The 17,579-nt window shown below is 37.2% G+C and overlaps 4 protein-coding genes across 5 annotated transcripts; 2 read left to right on the top strand and 2 right to left on the bottom strand.

Moving 5' to 3' along the window:
- Positions 1-5,707: 5,707 nt before the first annotated feature.
- On the bottom strand, positions 5,708-7,433 carry LOC139812677 (small ribosomal subunit protein eS7). The gene is made up of 5 exons (XM_071777702.1): positions 7,279-7,433; positions 6,890-7,060; positions 6,186-6,367; positions 5,920-6,070; positions 5,708-5,824 (listed from the first exon to the last, which is right to left on the bottom strand). Exons 1-5 carry the CDS (start codon positions 7,291-7,293, stop codon positions 5,747-5,749), a joined length of 597 nt encoding a protein of 198 aa, XP_071633803.1. The 5' UTR covers positions 7,294-7,433; the 3' UTR covers positions 5,708-5,746.
- Positions 7,434-7,519: 86 nt separating this feature from the next.
- Naxd (NAD(P)HX dehydratase) lies at positions 7,520-9,471 on the top strand. Its single transcript, XM_071777698.1, has 2 exons — positions 7,520-8,236; positions 8,424-9,471. Exon 2 carries the CDS (start codon positions 8,446-8,448, stop codon positions 9,397-9,399), a length of 954 nt encoding a protein of 317 aa, XP_071633799.1. The 5' UTR covers positions 7,520-8,236; positions 8,424-8,445; the 3' UTR covers positions 9,400-9,471.
- A 1,047-nt stretch (positions 9,472-10,518) lies between these two features.
- On the bottom strand, positions 10,519-12,732 carry Syx7 (syntaxin 7). 2 transcript variants are annotated; one of them, XM_071777701.1, is made up of 6 exons: positions 12,175-12,732; positions 11,917-12,039; positions 11,777-11,846; positions 11,284-11,458; positions 10,989-11,213; positions 10,519-10,905 (listed from the first exon to the last, which is right to left on the bottom strand). In XM_071777701.1, the coding sequence occupies exons 2-6, from the start codon at positions 12,023-12,025 to the stop codon at positions 10,657-10,659; spliced, it is 828 nt and encodes a 275-aa protein (XP_071633802.1). In that variant the 5' UTR covers positions 12,026-12,039; positions 12,175-12,732; the 3' UTR covers positions 10,519-10,656. The 2 variants fall into 2 exon arrangements, with proteins under 2 accessions (XP_071633802.1, XP_071633801.1); XM_071777700.1 differs by having other exon boundaries at positions 11,917-12,054; positions 12,175-12,729.
- Positions 12,733-12,782: 50 nt separating this feature from the next.
- LOC139812674 (ribosome biogenesis regulatory protein homolog) lies at positions 12,783-14,434 on the top strand. Its single transcript, XM_071777697.1, has 5 exons — positions 12,783-13,069; positions 13,160-13,418; positions 13,534-13,835; positions 13,911-14,090; positions 14,175-14,434. The coding sequence occupies exons 1-5, from the start codon at positions 12,921-12,923 to the stop codon at positions 14,314-14,316; spliced, it is 1,032 nt and encodes a 343-aa protein (XP_071633798.1). The 5' UTR covers positions 12,783-12,920; the 3' UTR covers positions 14,317-14,434.
- Positions 14,435-17,579: the final 3,145 nt, after the last annotated feature.

Below are 17,579 nucleotides of genomic sequence, written 5' to 3'. Positions count from 1 at the left end.
AAATTTCATAATAATTAAATTAAATTTAATTAAAATTTAAAAATTTAATTAAATTTTTCAATTTAAATCTGATTAATATAAAATGCACTATGTGCACAACTTTAATATTGGAAAATGGAACATTTGTCGAACATTATGAATGTGTTTCATAAAGTTTAAAAAATATTCTTTTCTGCAATGTAAAATATATAAATATTCATGTGGTCTATGATACAAAATATCTTATATGATATTTTTAGAAAAAGAAAGAAACATTTTTTTACAAATTTTAATAAAACGCATTATATATGTTACAGGAAATCACAAATATGATCAACACGGCAGAGCCAAGCCAGGATAAGACATTACAAATTCCTTTTTACTCTGAAGTGACACCGAAAGCTTACCAATACGCCGATTCGGCGGCAACACCTACTTCTGTACAATATCAACCACCTTTCGTTACCTATATGCAAAATCCATACAGAAGTAACGAGGAATTATCGGCAACCAATGAGATTGTCGGTGCGCCATATGACACAAATGACAGACCGTGCGCAAATTATAATTTTTACGATTTATATAATTATCCGTATTCGAACAATGATTGGGGCAATGCAGGGGGAATAGAGGATTTCTTTATCAGCTTTGTCCAGCTCAAGAAGAAAAACGACACTTTACCACCTCTGTATCAACATTGGATTACCGATATTTTCGATGAATACAACACAAAGAATCAAATCTATATCCCTCCTCCTAGGCTTGGATAAAGAACCACTGGAGATAAACGGAAAACAATGATGCCTTGCGATCCATTTTACCCGCATTGGGAGAACGTTCATACTCGAATAAGTGTCAAAGACGAAAGATTCAACGACTACAAATATACACCGCCTTAAAAAACGTTTGCTAAAGTTTTCGAGTAGTAATTAAGTGTTACAGATTTGCCGCTGCGAGGACGGTTTCGACTATCTCAGTAGCAGCGCATCTGGAGGTGATCGAAGGAGGATAATACCACTTAACCGCAGCGGCCGCAAAACTATTAAACCAGCCATTGATATTCTTTAAACAATTCCGGAATTTTTTGTCGCAGTAACAACGCGACATAGTATAGCGTCCAGAATTGTGTATCTTCCCAGTTACGTCGTATTGTCTCGGCGCTATTGTTTCTGACAATTATCATGATTTTTGCAACAAGCATCTAAGGCCGAAAGTAAGCCCAATTCTTCGTACAAAGATGCCATATATGTTTCCGACTCCACACCACAAAAGTGCCCGGAAAAATTTTAGAAAAAGTGCGCGTGCTTGATTCTGAAAAAAAGATCGTATTGTAAATCAACAACGATCTTTTTTCAGAATCAAACGTGCACCTTTCCTAAAATGCTTCCGGGCACTTTTGTGGTGTGGAGTCGGAAACATGGCATCTTCGTACGAAGAATTGGGCTTACTTTCGGCCTTAGATGCTTGTTGCAGAGACCATGATTACTGCCAGAAACGATATAGCGCCGGGACAATACGACGTAACTGGGAAGATACACAATTCTGGACGCTATACTATATCGCGTTGTTACTGCGACTAAAAATTCCGGAATTGTTTAAAGAATATCAATGGCTGGCTTAATAATTTTGCGGCCGCTGCGATTAAGTGGTATTACTTCGATCACCTCCAGATGCGCTGCTACTCAGATATAGTCAACCGTCCTCGCAGCAGCAATATGACTCTGTTATCAATTTCTGCCACGTTACCTTGAAGCAACGAGTTAATTGATCGTAATGGTTTTCCTGTTCTATTTATTACACTTAATTACTATTATACCATGCTATACTTTTGGCATATATTCAATTAAGAACGCGATTATTGATTAATTGTAATATCCAATTATAATATCAATTGTGCAGGAAGTTACTTTTTTTCGGATATCACGTCATTTATTCTGTAGATCTTACTTGATATATTTTCAAGATGCGTGCCGCATGAACAACATGCACAATCACGCATCTTTGTATTTTCGCGATCGGTTTCCGCGGTCGGATTTCGCGGTCAGTTTTTACATCAAGACATTTTCTCTTATTTTAATTTTTTAATTTTGTTTACATAAATTATAATTTTTCGCGAAGTATAATTGAGATTAATATTTATAATGCGAAGTAAAATTTTTTCAATATTGAAACGAAGTGTAAACTTATATGTATACACTTATTATTATTCAATCAGTTTTCTCATTTATATTTAAATGTACATTACTCACATTATTATTACTGATATTATTATTTAAAGTGCCCATGAACCAAATTACATCCCCCTAAACAATACATTTTATTAATAAAATATATTGTTTGAGGGGATGTAATTGGTTCATGGGCAATTTTAATAATAATATCAGTAATGTGAGTAATGTACATTTAAATATAAATGAGAGAAAACTGATTGAATAATAATAAGTGTATTGTATAAGTTTACACTTCGTTTATATTACTTCATATATATTACTGCAAAGTTGAATGTATAATTGTGCTATGTGATCAATTCTAAAATAATTTAAAAATAAGTTTCAGCGTTTCTCAAAAATATTTCGAATCTCACGTCATATATTACTTGACTGGCATAAAGCCAATTTTTCAATCAAAAATAGATGGACAGGCTACAAAAAATTAGGGTAAAATCGATGCTTTTTGTTAAAATAAATTTTAGTAATAACCATTATCACATTTTTTATAAAATAAATTGCATATTAATAACACCAAAATATTTCTTATCCCTCTTATTTATGATTATATTTATGCATATTGACATTTTCTAAATATATCTATATATATTACTTCATTGCATCGATTTATAAAATATTTAATCTTGGATAAATATGTAGGAAAAGAATAGATGGATGTATAAATAACAGACATCCTAACTAATTAATAATTTTTCCCTATCTACAGATATTATTCTTTTTACGACACCTAACACAATCACAATATCTTATTTATTCGTATCTCATTTATTCAGAAAAATAATATCATAAAAATAATTCTCTAGAAAAAATCTAAATAAAAATTTTATATTTAAAAAATCACTACTAAATTAATTGTGATAGTAGTATTGTTATACTTTTTATTTCTCTGTGTTGAAATATACCTATATCATAGAACTGACCAACGTAACAAAATTTCGAAAATTTAATCTATTCTGTATCTTATACTAATTTAAATTCGCGAAATAAAATTCTAATATATTTGATAAAATATACTTTGTCATATATTCAAGACTTAAAATTTTCTTCAACATTTATTTATGTAGAACGCGGCAGTTCGTCAATAAATTAGATAAACTATTATATATTTTATGAGCTCTTTGCGAGCTCCGTGAGTGCGAAGTGTGCGAGTATTTCCTCAAGCACAATCGCATAATACATCAATAAATAAGTGACACCAAGACTAAATATTTTCCGTAATCAGTTTTAGCCTCTCCATTTTAAGGCAACAAATCTACAAGATGTAATATTTTTACAATATAATTTATTGTCGTAATTCGACATGTTCCGAGATATACAATGGCTCTATATTTGATTAATCGTAGATTCGTTACCTCAATAAAAAAAAAATTCTGACTCACCGATCCGATGCGCAACGGACGGAGTTACTCAGCCACGTAGCTACGATGATATACTGTAACACACAAAAATAAGATTTAAATTAAAAAAGCGCTCAAAATGATCAACATTTCAAAAGATAAATTTTTATTCGCTTCTAATTCGTCTTTCAATGAGATAACAATACGTTTTTCAATTTAATAATACAATTATCTATTTTCCGAAAAAGATCTTTACAAAAATAGATTATTTTTATAATTTTATTTTTAAAAGTTTGAATAATTCCTCTTGCTCTAATTATTTTCAACTTATCGAGATCAAACAATCTGAATAAATGAAAAAGAATTATTATGCAGATGATACTCACCCCAAGGTTGCTCCGCCGGTGCCCGATGTCTCTCTCGGACCTCCTCCTCCTCTCAGGGCGTCAGGCCTCCTCCTCCTCCTCCTTCCCTACCGCACAGGACACTCGCGAAAAACACTCGCGGATGATAAATTACAATCGCGCGCGGACTAATTATCAGTATATAAAAGTCTTTCTCGCGCGATACTGTACGGCACTCCCGTTTATAAAAGTTCTTAGTCCGATTACTCGAACGGCACTCCCGAAACAAACGCGACGAACCGGCGCCGCGGTTCGTTTATTTAATTAAATCGGCGGACGAGGGTACATTGGCTTCCCCGTCTTTGGATTTTTATCCAAGCGGAACAAGAGTTTTGCTTACGCGACGCGAAATAACGAAATTACCAAGCACTCACGAACGGACGCGATGTATCACGGCGCCGGCGTTCCGTTACTTTTGACTCACTCGATATACGCGACAATATCACTCAGCCCTCTTTTTCCCGCACGGAGAGAATCGGAGATAAGTCCGGCACAGCATTCGAAGCACGACACGAGAGAAATAAACGCTACGCATTCGAGTCCAGAAATATGTCGGGAGGAGCGAGCGTCGCGAGATTACCGCCCGCGAATATCACGACGAAAGCAAATCGTTCACAATCGCCGTGCATGGATACCTTCGCCTCGACACGTCCTCCGTCTCGACGTCTCGACGTCTCGAGCGAGCGATTCGTGCGACACGTTCATTATTCCGACACAAACACTTGAAACACTTGCAAATTGTTAAGCGCGTACGACGCGTACTCGCGAGTCTCCGATTTTATTCTCGCGGCCCGCGGAACGAGGAGCAGGAGTGCCAATCGTAGAAAACGAGCGCGTTCCGAATAACACAGCGCGAAGCACGGCGACGAACGCGCGAAGCACGGACACTTTCTACCTGTGCGAAATTCATCAGAAGAATGCGAGCTGAGTGATTTCCACAGGTAATGGTACTCCGAGCGTTGATGAAAAACAAGCTGCAAGGCCGCTCGTAGACAAGAACGATCGGCCGCGCGTCGAGCGTCGATCCTTGAAGGTACGATGTATTCAAATGAACTGTTTAGTGCGCCGACTGGTGCGCGCCGGCGGCGGCGGCGGCGGCGGCGGCTCGGAGCGGCCGAACGTGATTGGCCGGATTCGGGGGCTCGACTCGCGAGCCAATCGCGTTCAAGGGCCGCGCGGCGGCTCGCCGGCAACGGCGCGCTGGTAATACGTGACGAAAAAAATAAGTATTGAATTGCTTTCTGATTATATTGATTAATCAGTTAACGATTCTTATGACATTTATTGCTGCGTAAAAAAATGTTTGAAACAGGATTACAACATAAAACTCGTTGCGAATAACTTACATGTCAAGGTAACGTTCATATCACGTTGAAACCACCGGTTCTCTACTATAGAGTTTTTCATTTTTGTTATTAAACATAATATCGAATAATTCTCTGGTTATAGATATACCATTGATTAATATACAATTAAACAATTAAAATTATGAGCACGGTCAGTACTTGGATAGGTGACCGCTTGGGAACACCGTGTAATGTTACCATTTTTTTTCTCATTTTTATTATTGTATTTGTATTATTACTACATATAGCAGTAAACACCATATTTGATTTCTCAGTAAATAAATTTTACAGTGGTTTCTACTTGTTATTTCCTATCTTCGATGATCACATAATTGAATGTCTCTACATTAATTCAACAAATTAATCTAATAAACTAATGTAAAGGTAAGAAAGTGTAACGCGTGACGAGAATGTACATACGTTAAAATATTTTTATTTTTTTCCTACGTTTATCATACATAAGATTCGGGAAATTCGAACGTGACGTCCCGTCCAGTCAGCTGCTTGTACACCGAAGCAAAGGTGTCGACCTGTAGGAAGATATTATCGAGATGTATAAAAATTTGTTGTCAAGCGACACAATTTGATGCTTTGTACGAGATAAAGGAGAATAAATGGATTATACCTTGTGCTCGATATTCGTTTGCTCGTTTTTATCGAGATGAACCTTGATAAGCTGGGACCCGTCGAGTTTGACTCTGATACGCTTGCCAACGATTTCAACGGGATACACCAAATCCTCCAATATCGCGTCGTAAACCGAAGTCAATGTACGGCTGAAAGAAACATTGACAATTCCATTAATGGTATGTAAATACAATCATTCTGTTCGTCTAATTCCACCAGAAGTATTTACGTTCTAGTTTCTCTCTTTTTTTTGTACTCTCTTACCTTCGAGGACGTTTCTGCTTGTTCTTAGTTCGCGTTTTCCTCGTTGGCTTGGGCAAGATTTTACGCTCGCCGACAAACATCACGTGCTTCCCGGAGAACTTCTTCTCCAGCTCGCGTACCAGCCGTGTCTGAATTTTCTGGAATGCCTTCAGCTTTGGCATGGGTACGTATATGATGATTGACTGTAAAAAAAAGAAACTCTGCCTCAATAGTTTTCTCGACAACATGACAAAGTATCTTCAGTAAAATTATTTCAATCTCTGCGTGCAGTTGCAAATACATAAAGCTATTTAACAAAAAATTTCAACATAAGAAACTAGAGATAACTCATAGCATATTTTATGCAAGAGCAGTCAATTCATAGCTCTGAGTCCTTAAACATTAAACTATTAGTAAATATATTATTAATTATTGAATATAATAAATTAAATATTGAATAATTAGATGTTTATACATATTATTAAATCAATAATATAAAATCAAATAATTTCTTTCTAGGATTGAGTCCGACCTTTATCTCATGCATGCTCCAATTTTGTAAAAAGTTAATTGGAAAGTTGAAGATTACGAATAAAGGAGTACCTGTTTTGAGAATATTTCAGTTAAAAGTAAAAAGATAACACAGGAAAGTCGAGGCTAAAAATCTTAACGCAACAACATGTTGAAGGAGATATACGAATAGACTGCAAGAAAAGAAACCACACCTTCTTATTATTCGTTTCGATCTCCTTCGCCTTCGTGATGTAGAGTTCTCTCAGCTGCGACTTGAGATCGCTGTTCATCTCGAGCTCGAGGAGGGCCTGGGACACGCTAACCTCAAACTGGTCGGGCTCGGCCCCGCTGCTCTTGATTATTTTCGCGTTCGTCGTCAACATCTGAAAGGGTTTCAGGACCGAAACGTTAACTCGCACGTCGCAACGATCACGAAGCTTAACGGAATCATCGGCACAATTACGAGACACGTGCGACCCCGAGGAGGAAAATTTGTCGCATATTACAAGCTTAAAAAACGTTTATCGTAGATATTTTATTCGTTCTTCAAAATTTCACAGCCGCGCCGAATTAAAGCAGGGTTGTTTTCGGAAGTGCTTACCTTGCCGAGACTCATCTTCGAGGAATATCCTATCCCGCTGGATCCTACCAGGATATCGACAGACACGAACACGACGTGCTCGATAGAAAAGGAAGGCTGTATCGGCGCAGCGTCGAGAATTGGAGGTTAAGTTCGTCCAATCAGGACGAGGTAGACTGAGGTCGGCGTCATTCGATTGGTCGGATTCCGATCAATTTACGAGCATTTACGAGTCAAGTGCGGGTTTAAAGCGTCCTAACCTCCTTTCAGAAAAGTCGGAACTGACGGAAGTTCGAATCAGTCTACTCCAGTCTACTCTTGGACTTCTTTTTGTTAAAATATTACCGCTTCCCTTCGTCTATTTATTTTTTTTTCTTGCGAAGAAGCCACGATCATGCGAATGCAAATCTTATCTTTCTTCTGATTTGTTAGAATAGAATCAGTCGCAGCGATACTTTTGCAAATATTGATCCGACGAGAGAAATTGTAGTTTTGTTCGTTAATTGCGGCTTTTCCAGTGTTATTTCATATATTACTTTTAAAGAATATTATTATCGTCATATATTGTATAATAATAATGTAACATATCATGTGTGCAGAACGTGTTGCGTTTTGAAGTTATGTCACTTATGTCGGCGCGGCTCTTTCGTGTTCTGACTCGTCAATTTTTTGATAACGCAAATCAACGATATGCTAATTGGCAGGACAAAGATATGTCGACTCGAGATCGTTCCTAGCTACGTTTGTGTCACAATATTATTTACGACTATCCTTCCTGTAATGGGAAATTATTTGTAAATTATGGTATTATCAGTCAACTGAAACAGATTTGTTCTGACACAAGATATCGTGAACCTGTTGCGATAACGATAACACAAGAATAATAAGTGTATTTTTGTTTTGCAACATCTGTGCATCTTGTTCGACATCTTTCATTGCGCGAGGAGACACTAGGAAATAATTTTGTCGGTTATTGCAGGTAATGATGAGCAAGACTCAAGAAATATGGATAACTTAATCTGTAAAATGTTCACATTGTTTTTTTTTTTTTTTTGTAAAATATTTGTTATTAATCTTCGGATGATGTATGTACGTTAGTATGTTTTAACAGACATTTTTCCTTGTGTCTCAAGGATGGCATTTGTTATTTGTAATTTTCTCTGCAGGCGACAAATTAGATTTGCATCAATGTCCACGATGTCTACATCGTCGTCTATGGACGAACGTATGTTGAAGGGAATACGGAAGGTGATACCGAATTTGATTAATACCAAGTACAAAGGCCAAGACGGCAGGATTGGCATTTTTGGCGGCAGTACCGAGTATACGGGAGCACCGTATTTTGCGGCTATGAGTGCACTGAGAACTGGTGCCGATCTCGTCCATGTATTTTGCGCAAGAGACGCCAGCGTTCCTATCAAGTCCTTCAGTCCAGAGCCGATAGTCCATCCAGTCCTGGACCAACAGGATGCGATACAGCAAATAAAACCTTGGCTCGATCGTCTGCACGTTATTCTGATCGGACCCGGACTTGGCAGAGATGAGAAGATATTCAAAACAATTGTTGAATTAATAACAATCTGCCGAGAGGCGAGGAAGCCGTTGGTTATCGACGCCGATGGTTTGTTCCTGGTCTGTCAGAAGCCAGAAATTGTGAAGGACTATCCCGGAGTTATCCTGACGCCTAACGCAATGGAGTTCAGTCGTTTGGTCAAAGCGGTACTGGACAGGTCAGTTTCGCCCGCTCCTGTAGTTAAAACTTCCGACATGAAGCACGTGGCGGAGGCTCTTGGGAAGAACGTGATAATTCTGCACAAGGGAGCGAAGGATGTGATCGTGGACGGTCACAAGGGTACCGAGACCGTGTCGTGTGGATTGGCTGGCTCTGGGAGGAGGTGCGGTGGACAGGGTGACCTCTTATCCGGTTCATTAGCGGTATTCTGGTGGTGGGCTATCTCTGCGGGAACCAGCGAATGCGCCTTGTCGCCCTCAATAGTAGCGTGCTACGCTGCATCGAGATTAATCAGAGAATGCAATGCATCGGCCTTCAAGATAAGACAAAGAGGAATGTTGGCCTCGGATATGCTGGAACAGATACAGCCGGTTTTCAGCAAGATCTTTGAAACTCATTGCGACAAGTAACGCATAATTGCATCATTTTTTTCGCTTTGAATTACGTTGTTTCTATACAGCGCTGTTTTTTTTCTCATAAAACATTATTACATATATTAGTATTAAGTGAAAGAAATGTGGATGTGCAGTATCAATGATTATATTGCCGTTTCATTATTGTGGATTTTAGAACTTCCTCGTTTATTGGAAGAGGTCGAACTCGAAGCACTGATTCCTGAAGTGTATACATTTATATACAATTTACAAAATTTTTTTACTGATATATTACATAAATTGAAATATACGTATTTAGAAAGTTGGCTTCAGAGAAACGTATTTAGGATAATACACGCTAGTATATAAATATATTGGTTTTGTAATTTTTGTGATTTTGTAAAAAATTTGAAAGTTTATAAATAAATATTTATATAAAATTGTATAGTTTATTTGTTGATATATTAAATTCTTAATGTATAGAGATACATATATACACACATAAAAAGATGAACTCCATTAAAAGCGTTGATTTTTTTATTCATTGCATATACCTATTTTAAGATTTGTATGGTAAGAATAATTAGAGCCAGATCTTGCTCTTGCCGGTCTTTTTATATATACATATTGTTTATTATATCTTGTTTAAAATAAAAATTAACATCCCTAAACTAAATACATTAACTTATATGAATCCTTTCATATATTTTTAAATGACTATAATGCTCTCTCGGACATTCGCCTCGAAATTTTTGTTAGGAATAGTTTTTAAGATATTTTACAGGCACATATAGTTCCATTGCAGACAACAAGCATACTCCGTTACTTATTTTACCATACATAAGCATTCCACACAGCACACGCGCGCACACACACACATATCTAGCTTTGTTACACATAATCGCGTTAAGTTATCTAAATTGTCATACACGCGTATGTATATGTATATTAAATATAGTTGATCATTATACACTGATAGTTTATGAGTATTGAAACGTACAAATGGACTGCGGCAATTTTTAGACATGCCGTTAAGAACTTTACTCGCAAATCAGAGCTCGCACCTACGATTATCACAATTAGATGGATTAAATTCGCAAGATTCGTGTGTTTCTCCACTCTCCTGCATCTCTATGACAATCTATCCCTTGCGTGGTTTTAAAACAATTAAAACTGAACAAAAACGTCGCTAAGAATTTTATGACCTGCGAATCGCTATCGTTTACGGACAGCAGTCTCTTGTAGCACTACGTACCATGCTGTACACTGTTATAAATATATGCATGTTGTTTTTTACTTGCTCTGCCAAACAATGATACCAATCAAGATCGCCAATACGACTACCGCGATCACTATGAGAATACATTTCTTCTTGCGTAGCTTGGTCTGATACATACTCGCTTGCCTCACTTGAGAAGCGCCTTCGCTAACAGATACCTCGGTTCTCTCGACCGATGCTTCTATAGAATCAATCACTTCTCCTTGATCGTACACCAAAGCTCCAAGATCTTTGAATATCTGATTAATATCGCTAATGTTACTCTGCAAAAACAATAAATGATGTAGTTTATATGTTTAAAATGTATTCGTGTATATGAATTTTTGTCAATCTCGAAAGAATTTACCTCCAATTGCCTTATACTAGCTTCCTGTTCTTCTAACATTCGCAAATTCATCTGTTCCTGTAGCTGCTCCTGTTGCTGCTTCGCATGATCGCTCCCATACGTTCTGCTGTCTTGCAACTCGATAAGCGTATCCTGTTTCTTCTCTCCGAACGGCGCGATACCCGCACTAGCCTTAGCCTTCCTGACCATTTCTTTCTCTTTGGAGGCAGCTAGCCTTTGTACGGCCTAAATTGAATAGTAATTATTGACAACGTGTCAGATATTAAAATGCATTTACATCAATATAAATATTTACTTGAAAAGCGTTCAAAGCGGTGGTAAATTCGTCTTGAAGGCGTTCCCTCTGCATCTTCCGCTGCCTCTGTTCTCCAGGGCTCGTGGAGCCAGAGTTATTCGCTAGCATAGCCAAATCTCGAAGATGAACGCTGGTGTCCTTCGCCAGCTGCTGCGTGTAGTGCTGTATCTGATGCCTGCAAAACGACAATTTCATGAAACTCTGATCTCCGTTCATCTAGGTATACACTAACAGGATTTAATTCCTTTCTTCATTGTTGTATTTCAGTGATTAAGGCCATGGTCCACTTGACGCTACAAATGCTTTGAAGCATTCCTTTTCTCCTTTCTTTCAATGAAGAAAGAAGGAGAAGAAGAACGCTTCGAAGCATTTGTAGTGTCAAATGGACCGCAGCCTAAATCATGCATTAAATTGCGTCGGTAAGTCAACAGCTACAAAAGTGGAAGCGAATTAAATCTCGCCTAATTAAATGTGTGTATTTCTCATAACTTACAGCTGATTCCTGAGTTCCTGAGAATCGGTGGAACTGCCCAGCTGGTTGACCATCTTCTGCATAGAAGACACTGCGAACGAATCATCGAAATAAGTATCCCGTATATTTCCCAAACCAGTTCCGATGATCGGAGAACCTACCATTTTGTGATATCTTCAGTATCGAGGTGCCAATCGTTTGGGACAACCTGCCGAAGTCCTGTTCCCGTGCGGGACCACCGTTGTGGTAGGACGAGAATCCGGCATCCATCTTTGAGCCGTCAGCTGACGTTATGTTAGCTAATTATTAAGATTATACAAATTCAATTACACGAGTAGGAATAAATATCTTTGCAATCAATGTGTTTGCAAATCTCTCCCTGACGATTCTACGTAAATATAACGTTAGACAGAACTAACCAATTATCGATGCAAACGTAACAATCGCTCCTCGCCGTTTCTCCGCGACGAAGCTGAGGCGACGTGGTGCTCTCTTTCTTTATGAGGGTATTTAACGTGCCGCGTCACTCGGGTATTTGTTTTTCGGCTTTCTTGACACGTCCAGTACTTTGTTCTTTTATTGGGTATCAATGACCTCGTGCGATTTCCTCGCGCGATCGTTAGCGGCGTCGAGGACGAGAGGAGAGATCGGCGTCTCCTGGCGCGCACTTGTCAACACAGAACGACAAGTGGGTCGATCGTTCGCGCGATGAGTCACGAAGCTAGCGTAGCAACAGACACTTCTCCCATGACACACGGCGAGATCCTCGCGTTGAATTCCTCGATGAGAGTCGCGCCGAGAGAGCTTCCTCCCGCGTTGATCGATAACGCGACACTCCGATCTCCTCGAACGAAACGTCGCGCGTACCTTATCAGAGGCCGTATCAGGCCGTATCACACCATTCACACCACTAAATTGCACCGAACAGACTGAACTGCACTAATGCACTAATCCGCACTAATCGCACCAGTCGTAATCGCCGAGCGACACACAAAGCCCGACGGAAATGACAGAAGACAGAACGCGACGGAAACGAGGCGGCGTCGGCGGCGACTGTCGCGAACACGTGACACCGTTCCGCGTCCAATAGAAAGAGTTTCTCCGCCACGTTTCCGTACATATGTGCGGAGACATCTCATAACCTCAAATTCGCGCGAACCTCGCCATGGATGTTGTAAAGTCAATTTTGGAAGACAACCAAGGAAAGGCAGATCTAAGTAAATCCACGAAGGTGCACAAAGATGTGGAGCTCGACATCGATCTGGGGACCCTACTCGCGTCCGACTATAACCCTCTGGACGCGAAGACTCTCAAGTAACTACCTTGTACATGTGTTTAATAGCTCTGTAAGAAAACCTTCTGAATTTGTCTTAAAAATGCTTACAATACTTGTTGTATTTACAGATCGAAGTCAGAGACATATTTAAGAAACCTGACCAGAGACAACGTACAGTTGCTGATCAATGAGATTTGGCAACTGCCAGTGGAACGGGTGGACGAGGCTATAGTGGCTACATTGCCCAAGCCTGAGTATATATTGCCACGCTCGCGCGTAATTCCGAAGCCCAAGCCTTTGACAAAGTGGCAGCAGTTTGCCAAGGAAAAGGGAATACAAACCAAGAAGAAGGGTAAATCTAAATTGAAATGGGACGAGGAATTGAAGGCAAGATTTGTTTTAAGAACTATTCAGTTTTGTTCAATTAAATTAAATTGAATGAAGAGGCTTGTAATGAATAATCTTTCAGTTTACTTGATTTCTTTTTAAAATATGTTTTTAGAAATGGATTCCCACGCACGGTTATAAACGAGCGAAGGCTGAAGAGCAGAAGGAATGGTTGGTAGAGGCCAAAGGCAATGGTGACCCGACCGAAGATCCATTTTCTAAAACCAAAGGGGCTAAGCAGGAAAGGCAGTCCAAAAACGAATTGCAGAGGCTTCGCAATATAGCCAAATCGAAAAACGTCAAATTACCAAGGGTTGGTTTACCTACCAGAGAACACTTTTCGAATTCTCAACAGCTTTCTGAAGCTCTAACTGTAGCGCGTACGTCGACAGCATCTGTTGGAAAATTCCAGTCTAGGTAAGCTCTTTAGATATTGCGACTTGTCTGCCATAAAATGTTTGCTTTTTAAACAAAACTATACGATTTCTATAGGTTGCCGAAAGAAAAGGATGCAAAGGGAATTGCCAAGGAGATGTCAGGAATGAAGAGGAAGAGGAAAGCACCTCCGTTAAATCCTATCGAAGAGAAACGTCAAAATAAAGGCCTGATAGACAGCGTTTTGAAAACCAGTACGAAGATTCTGCGCGACGACTGCTCGACGGGAATTGCAGAGTAAATTTTTACCTGCGCTGATTGAATTCAAACGCATTATATGCAACACGATAATGACGCGATATTTCTTCACGTGTGTTGCAGGATAAAGCAGTCCGCGGCAAGCGGCAGTAAAAAGAGGAAAGGCGCGCTAAAGAACAACAAAAGTAAAACCGCTAAAAAGCCAAAGGCGGGGAAGAAAGAGCGGAATTTGCACAAGAAAGTTGGCGGTAGAAAGCGACGATAAATTAAGATGTCTGTAATAATATCCGTAGCAATAAGTCGAATTTGATGTGCAAGTTTTAAATGCGTTCAATTTTCTATGTAAAAAGATTTTAATAAAATCGAAAATAATGTTGAGAAAACATCACGCTTTTTCGCGCATTATAATTATACATAGAATTGTGATACTCCTCTAATTGTGACACCTCTAATTGTGCTTAAAGATTGTTTCGACTACCTAAAAAGCCTTCTATTTTCGAATTCTTTACAAATTCTTGAGTTTCAGTAATTTTCTTAGTACTCCAAGTGGCTCGTTCGCTTCATAAAAGCAATAATGTTAATCCATTGTCTCATTGAACCTGGTCTACTCGCATATAAGATATGACGTCATTACGCTTGCTACTAATGAAAATGCGTCGTTAGATTAGGATCAGGGATTTAAATTGTAGCATTTTTTAATCAAATATATTTTGTCTTTAAATAATATAAAATTCAAAAAATAATAATTTTTTGATAAAAAATAAATTTATTTCCCCGATAAATAAAAAAAAGTTACATTTAAGAAAAATGTTAAAACCGAATTGCCCCTCTTGACGTATGAAACGAAGTGCCCTACGGGTTCTTCTTATCTTTGACTTTCCTTGTCGGGGTAGCATATGCTAGTTTATTGATCCTCCTCTTTCGCTTGTGAAGATTTTATCGTAACAGACTGAACAACGTTATGCTTTAAAATTAAGCTTAATAGTGATATGTGTCTTGTATTATTATAAATTTACTTATCTAAGAGATAAATTTTCCAAATTTATATTTTTGATCTCTGAACGTTTTTATTAATGACACATATATTAATATTTTTACAAGACTAACGATAGTTTACTTTCGTACAAGTAACTTTTTTTTTCCTAACAAATTGTCTTATAAACATAAACTTATTCAATTTACATTTATATTATTGTTACTAACATTAACATTAGTATTGCTCATAATCCAATTACATAATCCGATACAGTATACTTTAAGTTAATGTTTCCAAAGAGATCATAAATGTAGGCCAAAAAACTGTCCCACCAGCTCGTATTTGAGGACGGTCTGTCATTTTTTGGCGCATTGACAATCTTATTGGTTTCCGTCGTTTCCTCGTAAAATTCCTCGTTACTTGTGTGTGGATTCAAATTACCCGAATGGGTGTATACAGGTGATTACCCTGAATCACCCGATTAATCTGAATCCACATAGAAGTAACGAGGAATTTTACGAGGGAACGACGGAAACCAATAAAGTTGGGATTGTTAGTGAAAATGCTCCAGTGTGTTTATATATCTCCCCTCGTAGGGCACATGAGGAAAAAATAAATACACTTTTCTTTTTATAAATCGACCCCAAGGTATCGATCAAGTCTACTTAGAACTTAATCCGTTCACTCGTTATTGAGATCTCAACATCTCGAGTACTCGCAACTCGTCACGTCGCGTAAAAAAGTTGTGCGGTCTCGCTTCGCGTACGTACTTGGAGCGAGACATTGCACTATACCGTGTCTCTTGATTCCATGATGAAACTTTATGATTTTGGATATGCAATCCGAATATTATCGGTTTTTATTTAATCGTAAAACTATCTTTTCATTAATTAACTTATCTAAAGAATATACAGAATGTTTTAGATTTAAACTTATTATTATATATACACTAATTATTATTATTCAATTTATATTTATCCCTCGGATAACACACAGTCAATTTGACCTTTCTTTCTTGATTCCACTACATTTCAAGAATGTACACGTAAATTTTTAGCCAGAAATATTAAAAATAAAAAAAATAAAATTTTTGCCGTAAATTTTTCTGAATAAAAGAGATATAACGAGAATAAATAAGATATTGTGTTAGGTGTCATAAAAAGAAAAATATCTGTAGATAGGGAAAAATTATTAATTAGTTAGGATGTCTGTTGTCATATATCCATCTATTCCTTTCCTACATATTTATCCAAGATTAAATATTATATAAATCGATGCAAAGAAGTAATATATATAGACATATTTAAAAAATGTCAATATGCATAAATATAAAAGCATAAATAAAAGGGATAAAAAATATTTTGGTTTTATTATTATGCAATTTATTTTATAGAAAATGTGATAATGGTTATTACTAAAACTTATTTTAACAAAAAGCATCGATTTTACCCTAACTTTTGTAGCCTATCCATCTAGTTTGGATTGAAAAATTGGCTTTATGCCAGTCAAGTAATATATGACGTGAGATTCGAAATATTCTTGAGAAACGCTGAAACTTATTTTTAAATTATTTTAGAATTTATCACATGGCACAATTATACATTCAACTTTGCAATAATATATATGACTATTTATAATATTATATAAAAAATAATTTTAGTAGAAAATAAAAAATATAATGAGATATATTTATATCGATATGTAAGTTTATATAAAGATTTGCATATATTATTCAATTAAGAACGCGATTATTGATTAATTGTAATATCTGTTACTTTTTTTCGGATATCACGTCATTTATTATTCTGTAGATCTTACTTGATACATTTTCAAGATGCGTGCCGCATGAACAACATGCACAATCACGCATCTTTGTATTTAATTCGCGATCGGTTTTCGCGGTTAGATTTCGCGGTCAGTTTTTACATCAAGACACATTTTCTCTTATTTTAATTTTTTAATTTTGTTTACATAAATTATAATTTTTCGCGGAGTATAATTGAGATTAATATTTATAATGCGAAGTAAAATTTTTTCTATATTGAAACGAAGTGTAAACTTATATGTATACACTTATTATTATATAATCATTTTCCCATTTATATTTAAATGTACATTACTCATTTTAATATTACTGATATTATTATTTAAAGTGCCTATGAACCCATTACATACCAAACAATATCTTTTAGAGTTAAACATACTCTTGATGAGATCGTAAACGTAGGACCAAAAACTGTCCCAATAGCTCGCTTTTGGGGACAGTCTGTCATTTGGCGCATTGACAATCTTATTGGTTTTCGTCGTTCCCTCGTCAAATTCCTCGTTACTTTTGTGTGGATTTGGATTACCCGGATAAGTGTATACGGGTGATTGAGGGTGTATACGGATGTATTCGGGTGCAGCCGATCTTTTCCTTCGGTTGTGTACCATCTGGAGAAATATGATTTTTATGAAATATTCAGTAACTTACATGATCAATTCGTGTACAAAGACACGACAAATATCAGCGTTATACAATTAACAAGAAAATAAGCTGTTTGTCAATAATA

The sequence above is a fragment of the Temnothorax longispinosus genome, chromosome 5 (assembly GCF_030848805.1).
Source record: "Temnothorax longispinosus isolate EJ_2023e chromosome 5, Tlon_JGU_v1, whole genome shotgun sequence".
In the NCBI taxonomy this organism is placed as follows: Eukaryota; Metazoa; Arthropoda; class Insecta; order Hymenoptera; family Formicidae; genus Temnothorax; species Temnothorax longispinosus.
Note: the sequence above shows the minus strand (reverse complement) of the source record. Positions and strands in the feature narration are given on the sequence as shown.

Coding starts and splice junctions, on each gene's coding strand:
- Syx7 (XM_071777701.1), bottom strand. CDS start 12,025: ATGGATGCCGGATTCTCGTCCTACCACAACGGTGGTCCCGCACGGGAA. Junction 11,459..11,776: donor CAGGAACTCAGGAATCAGCT/GTAAGTTATGAG, acceptor GTCGTTTTGCAG/GCATCAGATACAGCACTACA. Junction 10,906..10,988: donor CTAGTATAAGGCAATTGGAG/GTAAATTCTTTC, acceptor TTGTTTTTGCAG/AGTAACATTAGCGATATTAA.
- LOC139812674 (XM_071777697.1), top strand. CDS start 12,921: ATGGATGTTGTAAAGTCAATTTTGGAAGACAACCAAGGAAAGGCAGAT. Junction 13,070..13,159: donor CTGGACGCGAAGACTCTCAA/GTAACTACCTTG, acceptor TTGTATTTACAG/ATCGAAGTCAGAGACATATT. Junction 13,836..13,910: donor GTTGGAAAATTCCAGTCTAG/GTAAGCTCTTTA, acceptor CGATTTCTATAG/GTTGCCGAAAGAAAAGGATG.
- LOC139812677 (XM_071777702.1), bottom strand. Junction 6,368..6,889: donor TCGAAACGAATAATAAGAAG/GTGTGGTTTCTT, acceptor TTTTTTTTACAG/TCAATCATCATATACGTACC. Junction 5,825..5,919: donor AAACGAATATCGAGCACAAG/GTATAATCCATT, acceptor ATCTTCCTACAG/GTCGACACCTTTGCTTCGGT.
- Naxd (XM_071777698.1), top strand. CDS start 8,446: ATGTCCACGATGTCTACATCGTCGTCTATGGACGAACGTATGTTGAAG.